At 40.7% G+C, this 13999-nt stretch overlaps 1 protein-coding gene across 1 annotated transcript; it reads right to left on the minus strand.

The window, feature by feature from the left end:
* Nucleotides 1–307: 307 nt before the first annotated feature.
* On the minus strand, nt 308–12469 carry LOC139710977 (junction-mediating and -regulatory protein-like). The gene is made up of 9 exons (XM_071622893.1): nt 12401–12469; nt 10375–11389; nt 9539–9711; nt 7972–8137; nt 6438–6634; nt 6002–6088; nt 3391–3486; nt 2509–3031; nt 308–533 (listed from the first exon to the last, which is right to left on the minus strand). The coding sequence occupies exons 2-9, from the start codon at nt 11330–11332 to the stop codon at nt 352–354; spliced, it is 2382 nt and encodes a 793-aa protein (XP_071478994.1). The 5' UTR covers nt 11333–11389; nt 12401–12469; the 3' UTR covers nt 308–351.
* Nucleotides 12470–13999: the final 1530 nt, after the last annotated feature.

A 13999-nucleotide genomic window follows, 5' to 3' on the forward strand; every position in this document is an offset into this window, starting at 1 on the left:
TTAAAGCCAAAAAGATCAATAAAGACTAAAAAATAATGGGTGAAGAAGAATCTTATGCACATTACTCCCTATGCCATTTGAAGTTTGAGTTGACAGAAAATTCTTATTTCCCCCCTTTAGTTTTCCACTTTTTTGTTATGTGCAAATTGTCCTTCTGTATCATCTTACTAGCTTGATAGCCAATTGAATTACCTTTAATATGGTATATAATATATTGATTTTCATCTAAATCCTCTATGAAAAATATGAAGTCAAAAAAGTGCTTACATTCTTTTTTTTGCTGAGTGTATGTATGCATGTATATATACCCTCACTCTGATGAATAAAACTGCTGTGGCTTGGAATCTGGACTCATGAGAATTCATCCTCGGAGTCGGACTGCTCGGCTGATTCCACCTGTGATCGAAGTTTGCTGATGACGCTGAAGAGTTCCGAGTTCTCCCACTGGGTGACCTTCTTGGGCTGCTCGCTGTCCTTGACCTGACGCAGCTTGACCCCCTGGCGAATCAGGTGCAGCATGTCCATCATTGGGTCTGCCAAAAAACATGGTATCAAGGTAGTACAAAAGTGATGGTAGCAGAAGTTATAAAAACAGGGAGGAAAATGTAGTACAGTGGAAACTCGATATAACGAGATGGTCGGGACCGAGTCATTTTCCTCGTTATAGCCGATATCTCGTTATATCAGTAGGCATAAAAGAAGGCATAAAATAAAGACATTAATTTGCACATGTGGGACTACCCATCATATTTCAATTAATACTGATAACTTGATATTGTGTGTGAGGGAATTACTCACCTTTATGGGTAAGAAGATGTTTTTCGGCAAGGAAATCCAATATCAAGAATGTGTTTCTTATTAATTGTAGATGTTTGAATTTGTAAATTTATATAGCTTGCGATTGTATCAAGATCGTCTGTGGATTGGTATGTGGTTATCGTATGGGTGTGTGTTGCGTGGAAAGCTTGAATATGGTCTGCACAATGCTGTGTGTGTATGTGACACATTCTGTATGTACATTATGACTGCGTGTGTGTGAAGACGGGGAATTCCCTAAGTAGAAGGCCAATCACAGCATCAGATTGCCTCACACCTTCTAAACGTCATGATGATGTCATGTATACATATGGCCGTCCCACCGCATTTTCTGCATGTATCAGTGTGCGTGCACACACACACTTCACACGTACAACATGCAGTGCTAGCTGGAGTGCACTGAAGAAAATGATTATGTGTGTACAAGACAGTTTTTGGCGCATCAAGCTTTACAATCTCGGAAGATGATAGCACAGGCGAAGTAAAGCTTTACCGAAGGCATTTTGCTTTACCTCGCTATAGCAGGTTTGATTTACTACGTTTTTCTTTGTTTGGAAGTCACAAAATTTATCTCGTTATAGCAGTTATTTCGTTATAGCCGTTCTCGCTATAAGAGTAGCATTTTACATAGACTTGTGTGGAAGGAAATTTGGGACCGAGAAAATTTCCTCGTTATAACCGATATCTCGTTATAGCAGTGTTCGTTATACCGAGTTTCCCCTGTATTATTAGTAGTAGAAGTAATTCCCATGATGATGATGATGATGATGTTCATAACAAGAATGATTTATTACTGAATGCTACTCATCACAAGAATGATGAATGTGGTATCGACTGCAACGACAGCAACAATAAGTGTTGATAATGACTACAATGTCAAAGTATTGAAACATCTTGTAAGAAATGATGCTGTCAACAATAATAACAGCTTCAAAAGAAATTTTAGCTATGACACCATTTATGATGGTGATGATAATGATATAGGTAATGATATTGATAATTGTGTTTCAAAAAACTTACAACACAAATTATTTCATGTAATTCATTTCGTGTCAATAATAATGATAATGATAAATTTATAGACAATAATAATGACAATGGTAATGATAATAACAGTAATAATAAAAGCATTGGTTTTACGGTCGTATTCATCCAGGTAACCTTTTTTATATTGCCATTGCTGTACCACAGAACTACCCAAGAATTGCCAGATAACCATTTATGCATCTGGGTCAACAGGGACATAATGAGTTCACTATCTTTTATACAATTGTAAGCACTAAAAGGGACTCGAGCATGGAAACTCTATTTGACACTCTAGTCTTATCTCCCACACCACAACACCCCTTGCTTCAAAAATTGTAGATCTTTAAAAAAAGTTATGGTTATGAACATGAATGATACACTGTCATTCCACAATGCACTCCCATCATAACAAAGTCCTCAGGATTGGTGGTTTTCTGTCGTTACATCAAAATTTTGCTACAGACAAACAGTAAAGTACCGGTTTATAGAGATACACGGATGAAAATTTTGGGACCTGAATCACATTTTGTTGTAACTAAAATATCATTATAACCATGTTCATTTTAAAGGGGAGTGGACTATAATAGTTGATGGTGATAGAAAAAAAAGAGGGGAAGAAACACAACAAACAAAAAGCCCACAGGCAGTCTTTTTTTTTTCATGTACCTTTACTTGATTTTGTTGTTTCTTCAGTATTTTGTTCTCTTTTCTGCAGAGCTTGGCGACCCTGCAAGATAGCTCCCAAGTCAATGCCAGCTGGTGCTTTATTTTGTTTTTCTCCTGCACCCTTCTGTTCTTGCCTTCTTCCGCCTGACACGGAAGGATGGTGGCCCTGGTTGGGTTGGCAAGGAGGGGGAGGGGGAGGGGGCGGGGCAGTGGGAGGGGCGGGCGGGGGAGGTGGTGGTGGTGGCGGCGGTGGTGGTGGCAGAGATGGAGACTCCGGTGGAGGATGAGGAGGCGGAGCAGGAGGGGTCCTCGATGACTCCTTAGAGGCACTGGATGGTGCTTTCCTGGAGGATGTAGTCTTTCGTGGTGATGCACTTGTCTTTACCGTCCTCCTCGCTGGGCCTGTTTTATCGTTGCGAGCCTTGGAGTCTGTGGCGGCGGTGGCTTTACTTCCTGGTCGAGTTTTTTCTTCTTTCTGCTTCTTGTATTGGTGTGGCTTGATCGTCTTGGGTGAAGGGTATTTCTGCAAATGAGAAGTGACTTCAATCAGGTAAAGGGTTGGCAAATAAACCTACCTGTAAATACATAGATGACATTCATAAACAGTAGTACTGACAGTTATTAGAGGTATGCTTTTAACATAAACAGGCACACACTATTGCAGGTCCATGCTGCAAAAGAAAAAAGAAGATAATACACTAGTCAGTCATTTAAAGATCCCAGTATGGCTATCACCTGCACCATTCCCCAATTACTAAGCAGTCAATTTTGACCTACATGTATATTCCGATACCTGTGATGTTTGATTATATGACAAATGTACAACTTTCTCTGTATGCATGAAGGCTTAATGTGTAAATCAATAGTGAAACCTCTTCTTACAAGTTTATAGCTCTTCAGTCTTTCCAGCGTCTTCAGCCGTTCTGCACTGAAGAAATCTTTCTTGCTAGCCTCAGCAGTAGCCTGTTCATTGCGTTTCTGACATAATGAAAGATGGGAAACATGTCATGATCGTACATATCAAATGGTGACAGTTCTAAGTTTCTACAAAACTTTGAATACATGTACTTATAATTGAATACAAGTTACCTAATTTCTATTAAAACAAGAGTCCCGGGGGTCACGTGCTCACCTGAGTATCGCAAATTCACCTTCCACGCATTCCTGCAGACTCTTACCTGAGAACATTGGAAACTTATTTAATATTCATTAAATTAGGAGGTTTGGACCCCCTGGGGCCCCCAAGGAAAGCATGGTGCCCATTCAAACACTTTGAGATCTTATCCCTATGGGAATGCTACTTGATAAGTTTGGTGAAAATGCATTATGTTGTTTTCAGCAAGAAGATGAAAATTTAGGTCCGCATTTGGACACCCGCCCCCCCCCCCCCCCCCCCCCCATCCCGCTTCCTTGGGTTCCAAGGGGGTGGGGGCACCCCTGATTCTCCCATGAACAAACCTGAAACAGCAGTCATCAATATACTGACTCATTGTATTAACTTAGCTCAATCACTTCCAGTTCTAGAGAAAATCTGTAAAGATTCCTTACAGGAGGGGGAAGGGGGTCCCCTGGGGCCCCCCAGGCGGAGCATGGTGCCCAGTTGATGGAATTGAGATTCTATCCCCCTAGGGATGCTACCTGCCAAGTTTTGTGAAAATTAGTGATAGGGTTTTCAAGAAAAAGATGAAAAATTTACAATTTCGGTCCAAATTTAGGCCCCCTGGGGCCCCCCAAGTGGGGCATGTTGCCTATTTGATGGAAATGAGATTCTTTCTCCCTAGGGATGCTACCTGCCAACTTTGGTGAAAATTCATCGTAGCATTTTCAAGAAAAAGATGAAAATGTACAATTTGGGCCCCCATTAGGACCCCTCCAAACCCCCCTCCCTTGGGTCCCAAGGGAGGGCACCTATGATTCCACCATGAACAAACTTGAAACTACAGTCATCAATATACTAATTCATAGTATTAACTTAGCTCTATCACTTCTGGTTCTAGAGAAGAATATCTTTTATTAAAGATTCCTTAATTTTGGGGGGTTTGGGCCCCTCTGGGGCCCCCCAGGTGGGGTATGGTGCCCACTTTAAGAAATTGAGATCCTATCCCCCTAGGAATGCTACCTGCCAAGTTTCGTGAAAATCGGTCGAGGGGTTCTCAAGGAGAAGATGAAAATGTAAAAGTTTACGCACGGCGGACGCTGGACGAAGAGCGATCGCAATAGCTCACTTGAGCCTTCGGCTCAGGTGAGCTAAAAAAAAAACAAGCTGACAAACACACAAGAAATCTCTTTATCTCGTTAGTTATCGCATTATCTAAAAAGATACAAATGCTGGTCATTTCGTGGAGTCATTGTATGTCTCGAGCAACACAAACTCACATACATACAGTACAGCAGGTACTACAGTACACTCCGCGTAATCGGGTATCGCTTAAACGGGTACTCCGTTTAAATGGGTAGTAATTTCAAAATTAGTTCCAATGCACATTAAAATTACCCGATAATCGGGCTGCCTCTCCGCATAAATGGGTAAATAATTTTCTTATCTAATTTTTACCAATATTTTATCGTAGATAAACACTTTAAGAAATCATGAATGTCAAATTTTCCACTGCTAATCGATTTCTCTACTTAATTTGCAAACAAGACCGATCATTTGGGGAGTGATTTAACATGCAAACACATGTGTACCGACTTGCCACACGTAAACGAACATTACACATGTGGCTGGCACTCACAACTGCATAGACAGACAGAAGTTGATCACACTTGCGCTCCTCCCTTGAAGTTTGCAACGAAAATCAGGCCATGCACCAGCTTCATAACTTTACTATTCCCCATGCAGTCACTTCTCGAAAAGTAACCCGACGTTCTACGTGACTATAATTGCACGCAAAAAGATGTGTTCATTTCGGAAAACGCCTGCGTGTTAGCGAGGAGTCTATAGTCAAACGACGAAGTTTTCTGAAGACGTATTTGTCCATATAAGACTGTAAATTATTGCTCGTGACTGAGCAAGTGTTATTGGAAGATATGTATAACGTGCCGTGCAAGCACGCTTGTTAAGCATACAGTGTAGGTGTTTGGTGCAGTGTAAAATGCATGTACATACACATTGTGTGTGTCAATTGTGAATGAGACGTGTTCTTCTGTTAATCGGGTACTCCGCTTAATCGGATAAGAAACGCTCTGCCCGAGCCTACCCGATTATGCGGAGAGTACTGTAATATCCAGCAGCTAAAAAGTTCAGCCACGGATTGGAAAGGAAATGGATGACATTCTGAAAGAGGGGTTTATTAATTACTCCACAAACATCAATCATATTGCATAGGCTTAATTCAAGGAATACTAAAACTATAACTCTCCAAAGGGCCACTCAATGCACTTACATGTATCTTGACTCATGCAGTACGTGTCCTCGACTCATACAATATTTTCTGGGTACCCATTCAGCACCATCTAATGTACGAGGAAAGTCACATTGTATAGTACTTACAAGCTGGACCTTATGATGGTTCTGAAATTCTTCCTCCTCTCTCCTCTTCCTGGTATGTTTGCTCTGGTTCTGCCTTTGACACAGTTGCTGCATCATGGGGGAATACAAATGAATAAAACAATCTAATGTGTACACAGCATTAATTTCTCCAAAGTTTGTTTAAGTGTGAAAGGGAAGCATTTGTCAAACTTTGTCTAATTTGGTTTCACTAGTTAGTAAGTGAAGAAATTTACCTGGGATCATAGTTTTAAACTACTCCCTATAAACCTTTCAAGTTTTTTTTTTTTTGTTGTACTAGAAAACACATCCAACAGCTTACTTTATTTGCTGATTGATACTCAACTAGTAATCGTATAAAAGGCATTGCCCTGGCATTGTGGTACTGTTGTGTTCATGTGCCTGCGTAAAAGGTGCTACAGAGGAGCAAACGCCAAACCTTATTGTTCCTGATCTGTGCCTTCCGCTTGCCGATGCGAGCGATCCGAGACTGGAGGGACTTCACCCTGGCATACTTCTCTTCCAGCGTCTTACTCTCCTCCTCTCTGATTGGTCCCTCCTCCTCTGCATCCATCTCTGTTTCTAGATCCTCAACATTCTCCACAGCATCAAAGAACATCACGTTATCTTCAGCCTCTGCCATGTCACAGAGAGAAAATTGGAAAGAACAGAACGAACTGCTCCTCTTAATGTCACTCAATCTCGGCAACATGCCAGCAATACCAACTCCCCTACAACTTTTGCCATTCTGATTATGCCTTAATCTTAGCTTTGCCGATGCTTGGATTATACTTCAGTGTTAGCCAGTCATCAGTGATTCACAGCCAAATTTCCTTAAACATGAACATTTATCACCACTTGTTGTGAAGTATATATAATCTATCAACTAGCAAACAGTAGAAAACAGCTCCTTAGTAACACTCTATTCAAACTCACATATCGTCACCATATCGTCACTGGGGTGACAAGACCTTGTATCTGCAATTTTGGTGAAAATTACTTTTTTGGATTAATGGTCAGTAAATCAGTTAAATGATGTCCTGTCCAAATCCTACATGTCCTACCCAAAAAATGAAGCAACCACATGTCAAAGGAATGTCTATCCCATTGTATACAGTGCTTTGGCTGCCATGTTTGGGGGTTGTTGTTTTTTTGCTCTTCTGAACATTTGACATTTTGTAGATATGAGGTCTTGTCGCCCAAGGGACGACATGTACACACTGTTTACTGCCTGCTTTGGTATATTTGCTACAAGATTGCTTTACTCTCACTGATAACAGGTGTTTTGGCAACAAACGTTCTTTGCAAAATAATTTGGGAAGTCTAGATGTGTTGTGACTGTAAACTACATTGTATTGGGTCACTTATTCACCTGGGCTAAACGTACTATCACAAAGTCGAATTCATGACCAGTCACCAGGAATATATTTATTTCTTCTTCTTTCATTTTTTTCTTCTTTTTTTGAGGCAGCTTTGCATTTATCACTGAATTGCAATATAATGCAACACAAAAGAAATAAGTTTACACATAGCATGTCTAATGGTCTGACAGATGCAATTTGCTGAAATTTCACATCTGCAAGCAAAACTGGAGGAACTTCAGATCATGTAGACAAGAGAGATTCTACCTTCACTCCTATTTCTGGAAGTAAATGATAAAAGTGTTTATTGCACCTTGCATTTCCAGATAATCTACGAATTTTAAGAAGCTTTAAGTTGATTATACCACACAAGCCAAGCAACATTACCATCTTTTTAAAAAGCAGCAATTCCATAATCTTGTGATAACCTGATTCACAATAGTGTAAAATCAACTCTCTCATACTGAGATGCTGTGAAAATAGACCAGTTCTGATATAATATATATGATTATATACCTCATCACAAATTTCCTGAACCTTTCCACAAAACAGAGAGTTTGCCCTAATACCCTACTACCAAACTGCTGGTGGGACAGTGCAGGACTATCTCACCTTGTATTTCTGCCTGGAGCTGTTTGAGTTGTTTGCTGCATTGCATCTCCTGGTCTTGGAGGATACTGAGCTGTGTGTCAAACAGCTTCACCTGAAGCTCAGAAGCCCTGCTCTGGAGTCGCTCCACCTCTTCTCTGAACCCCGGTCCCTCATCCAGGCAAGCCAGCTGGTATGTAGGGCGAACACAGTAAAAAACATTATAAAATGGGTTCAAGAATGTAGCCAATAGGAAGCGCTGAAATGAGTCACATGTGCTTTGATTACTCAGTCCCATTGCACTGCGTGTTAAATCCTATTGCCAATCATCTGTGCGCGCGGCGGCTCCTTTGAATTGCATGCATACGCGCTGTCAATCCTGTAAACAACTTCTAGTTCGGGCTGCCGGCCGCCGGCCTTTCTTCCCTTGTGCATAACATGTGTGGCGTACGTATACTCTTATACGTACAGTACAGTAGACCAAGCGTTGTGGGACCGGACGCGTACATGGAGTCATTTTGAAGGGCAAATCCAACGATTTAGCAGGTTAATTCTCACGCCATTTTCAAAGTATGTTGTCTAGTAGGCCTATATGAGGAGTCTATCCAAGTCTTTAAGGTAAAGGGTGCATATTCTATGTAAAATAAGTAAGTTTTCATGCGGGAACTTAAGTGTCCGGAAACCCAACTCCCCATCATACTTACATTGTACATGTGCGGGATTTCCGAGTGCGACGTGCGTAAATGTTTGGGACGAACATCTTCGGACGTCTTGACCCACAAAGGTACATGAAAAACGCTGAAAAATGCTGTTAGTTTTCGAATTTTTGACCCATTTTATAAAACAAATGATGCACAGGATTATTTCGTGGCGTTAGTGGAGGCGTATAGTGCACTCGAGGGTATTTACAATTGTGAAACATGCACGAGGTGAACACTAACGCACTCTATCCTGTGCATCATTTGTATACTACTTAGTCCTGACATAATACGGTTGTTCCAATCATATACATCCTCGGATAAGATGACTTTACCCATTGCAGTGTCTCTCTTGACCTAGATATATAAATGGGTAATGATAATGGCAGGTCCCTCTGAAGAGGCTTCCCCTGATAAAGATTATCTTATCGTTATTATAATCACTATCAGGATTATTATTATCATTATTATTATTATTATTATTATTATTGTTATTATTATTATCATCATTATTATTATCATTATTATTATGATCATTATTATTATTGTTATCATTATTATCAGCATTATTATTATCATTATTATTATTATCATTATTATTATCATTATTATCATTATTATTATCATTATCATTATCATCATCATCATCAGTATTATAATTATTACATTTCCACAAAATTGTATGTTTTGACCATCAGCAGAAAAAAAAAACAAGCTAAATCTTAGATCAAACTCTCCCCTGCAGAGCAAAGCAAACTTTAATCAAATTTCCTTTAAATTTCACTGCAATTTTTCTCTCTCCTCATGGTTACTGTCACCTTAAAATTGAAAGTTAGCATATCTTTTTGAAGTATATTGTTTATTTTCATACCGAGTTGCAACACACATCATACCTCCTGGTTTATCTTGCCAATTTCATGCTTATACTTGTCCCTCCTAGACTGGAGAAGCTGCACATTATCTTGAGACAACGTCTGCTGGAGTCTGAGCAAGCGCTCTTCGCCACCAGCTTCCCAAGATGCCTTGCCAAACTTCTCGCTGTCCAAGCTCATTTGCTTGATGACGGCTGTGGCAATAAGGGGGCAAGACATGTGGGAGCAACATAGTATAATGGATGTTGCTGTGGAATGCTTGAAGAGGAAATGCTGGGTTCAAATCTAAGTAGGTGCAAAAAATATCTTCAGTACTCCGCTACTGACCTAGTTACAAATGTGTGGGTACACTGCCATTGCTGGTAGAATGACATTAATGGCAGGGTGCACTCAAGGAGAATTGTTCTAAAAGGCTTCTCAAAATAATTAAGATCGTATTCAAGTATGAGGCTCAGATGCAAATTCATTAAAGGCTCGGCAAGCTCATAGTTACTTGCAAGTACTAGTGTTTCATAGAAAAGGAAATCATTACACCTCATAAACTCTTGGTAAAATCAAAGAGGTTTGTAAACCTTTACACAACTCTGTTATGAAGCATGTAATCAATGATACTGGAAGTACAGTCAAACCTCATTTTGGCTCATTTGGGGAAAGTGAAGAGTGAAGAGAATAAATCTGGTATATTTTGGAATGCACCATAATAGAATTTCAACTTGCCATTTTATGTTTTATCTTTTAGTCATATTGAATAAAACTCATCAGTCTAAAAGCATTAGTTTGTTGGAGCTCTTGGCATGGCAACTATAAGTAGAATTGGAGTTAACCTGTGTCATACAGGAAGCCTACAGTGTATGTACCTTTTGTTGTATCCATGCTCTTTTCAAAGTATCTGATCCTGAGCTTGTTGACTGCATCAATGGATTCTACATACTGTTCTTGCCATTCACTGTACTCCATCGTATACCGGTCTCTATCCTCCTCCTCATCCTCCTCCAAAACTTGGTCTTCCAGCACCTCCTGTAGATGAAGGAGATGGTTGAATGCCACCTCCCTCAGGTCCAAGTACGGCTGAAGGTACAGATTGAAGAGCTCTGCCTCTGCCGCAAGCAGTCCATCTAGGATGCCATCCTCCTGGTCATACAGGGACATCATTTCCACCATCCTCTTCACGGAGGCGTGTCCCTGGTGCGAGAGTTTCAGCTTTTCCTTCCATTTCTCTGCGTCACTCTCGTAAGCAGCTTGCCGAAGTTTGCCGTAATTCTCAACGTAGCTCTCAATCCCCATACCCGCGTCAAAGAGGGTGTCCTTTAGCAGTTTGTGCCCACAGATTTCACTGGCTATGCCCAGGTACTCCTCAAGTGTCTCACTGAAATCGTCCGGAATCTGGATAGTATACACCCAGCTCCAGATACCTCGGGGGTCAAAGGGTAATTTTGGAGGGTAATTTGACAGTGAAGAATTCACAAGACACATCTGCTCATGCGCATATTGCAACTTGTTGATTGTCATCTTGGTTTCCCAACTTTCACCAGAAGTTTTGACCCCATTAGATGATGAGTTCTTCCTGGAGATACCATTCTGGTGGGCTGTGTTAGCCTTGTGAGTCTGCTTGGCAACGCGAGAGGGCACTTTACTGCTAAGTGTCCGCGGGATAACCCTGTACTGAACCTCCTGACACCTAATTCCTATCAGGTGAGACGGCTCAATCCACTGGACTTGGAAGCTAAGACGGGACGACTTCGTCTGGGAGGTAGCAAAGGGGTCAGGCTGTATAGCCACCCAATCATCTCCACTCAGTTGTCGTTCGATGGACATGGCGACTCATATGCGGTGAAAGAATCCGTCCAGGGATACAATGGATGATCGCCCCATCTACATGATGAATATAATTTATGAGGGCAAAGCCACACAGAACACTGTAATTTTAAACACAGTATAAACACCGGTACATTTAGCAAAGAGACAGTATGGATGCACAAAAATATAACAAAGGATTGCATGTTTGTAGAAGCCTACCAAGTACTGTAGTCTCACAACGGCCACTTGCCGAACCAGAGACGCCATGAAGCATCCCACCGTGCACAGTGACTTAATTCTGCTAAGAGACTCATGGGCTGTGTTATGTATTGTTTTTTGTCTCACAAGCGGATTTACCAGCAACATAAATCTGCTTTATATATACATTAAAAAACAAGACAAAACACTAACTGTTAGGCAGGAACAATGCTCTACTTTCCATTAGATCATATTCTTGTATCACACTTTTCACAAGCACTTGATTTAAGTGATTTGAAGCAGATTTCTAGTAGGTACGAAAACTCACCTACTCGTGCATGACCTCATGCCCATCATATCAGCAGATATACCACTTTATTATTGTACCAGTTTTACCAATGACAATGTGTCCAACCTCCTGAATCATATGTAGATCGAGTCCTGTCTATTCACTTCTGATAGTAGGCCCCTTGTTTTCATTTATGCCACCTAGTCTCTGATGAAAGTGCCATCAATAAAGATTGTGAAAACTACTGGAATACCTGGTACTACTAACTAGTAAATTTTACTGTAGTATTACTATTAGACTAACGTGTTACATGTAATTTATTGGAAAATGTTTCTCAATTTTCTAAATGCTTCCACTCGTTTGGTTTCAACGACAAAATTAAACTTCACTGAGCTGAGCTGAAAGTGAAAAAGAAGGGTTCACAACAACAGAGGACAGCATGCAGTTTACAGTTAATATTTAGGCAGGGCTTACTCTACTTCACTGACCTTAAGTTCAGTTACATTACATCATGTATCTCATTTATCCTATGCCTAGATCCTCATCCTACATGCTTCTTTTAGAATGGTATATAAATAAATTGAAGCAAACTTACTAACACTAAAATAGGTGTTACGACTTGAGTTCCCAGGTCCAGAGCAGAGCAACCGGGCATTGCATTGTATACCGTGCACCTCACAATCAAACGACTACGCACATACTGCATACACTCAGCTTCTCGTGCAGTGCTCAGTCTGGTAAAATATAAACACTACGTCATGACAAACGTGCACTTTGTTCCCCAGTTGAGTGCAAAGGTTACTCTGCCACACTCGGCACCCCATACAGTATTCATTGGCTTACCATAGATTCTTGTTGACGTTGATTGTGTGAGATTGCGCAATGAAGTTCCCATGGCATGGTCCCATCGCATCAAATCCATGAAGATCCAAGCCCGCGGAACTACAGCTGCAGGTGAACGAAACGTGTGTGTCTGCACGGTCAGGTCTGGCCCGCCTGCTGTTGTTAGCTGCCGCTGCGGTCGCGAGAGCGCTAAATTAAAGCACTAGCGTGTGCCTAGAATTCAATCAACTTTGCACTCACTGGCTAGAAGAATCATTCTGCTCTCTCACTGCAGGAAGCTGAAGGGCTGCAAAAACATGTAACAGCGGTGTTTGCTGAGGGCAGTGAGGCGTCTGATTTCTTTTGGAGGTGAGCATTGGTGAGAGAAGATTTTAGCAATAGAGTCGACTACCCCCATTACCCATACAGCCTGCTACAGGATTGATTTGATTGCCATTTGTAAATTCATTTGATCATGCTGATTGACAGCTGATTGATGCACATGAATTTATATGATTTATATCTAAATCTAACGTTTAGTTAGACCCTAACAGTTGAGTTATATTATCAGTGCAGGTCATCAGCTATCATATCAATGACAATTTGGCATTGTAATGACCTTGTTTCTTGTCTCAGTCAAGAGTGTGGATAAAGTCTCACTCTCATTGGCCGACCATTAATTTATATAGGTCTAGAACTCTTTTTTTTTTTTGTGGGGGGGGGGGGGGGGGGGGGGGGGGGGTAAAGGACTGTTTGTGTTCGTAGTTCTGCTCATCTGCTCATGGTTGGATTTAGGGTCCATCCCCCCCCCCCCCCCCCCCCCGCCCCATATGGATGGTCATGGTTTGTTGGTTTGTTTGTTTGTTTGTTTGTTTGTTTGTTTGTTTGTTTGTTATTTGGGGGAAGGGCGGTCAATGTTTCTTTTTTCCTTTCTTTTTTTTTTCTTTTTTTTTTTGGGGGGGGGGGGGGCTCTACAGACAGCAGTCCCTATATGCCCCTCCCCCTTCCCAGCCCCAATGTAATAATCATTTATCAATTATTCTTCATTCTACAAACAGTTATCATCTTCAAACATATCTAAGAGTGTTTCTAGTATTGAAATTGTAAATAATGTTGGTTGTGGAGAAACCTATTGTAAGCATCATTACTATTACAATTTTATATATTCACATGTTATTCATCATTTGATTCACTATATGTTTGTAGTCCCTGATGACTTAGATTTTGTACCAATGGAGTCTGTGTTCTAAGCTTCTACAATTATTCAGTTGAGCATAAAACTAATTCATCAGCTGGAAAAATATTTCTTTTTTTATATTTTTATGTATGAAGAGGATGATTGATATATGATTTAAGCGAATTAGCAGAGAGTTGGG

The sequence above is a fragment of the Diadema antillarum genome, unplaced genomic scaffold (assembly GCF_040938485.1).
Source record: "Diadema antillarum isolate AM-2024a unplaced genomic scaffold, OU_Dant_1.0 seq00001597_RagTag, whole genome shotgun sequence".
Taxonomy (NCBI): Eukaryota; Metazoa; Echinodermata; class Echinoidea; order Diadematoida; family Diadematidae; genus Diadema; species Diadema antillarum.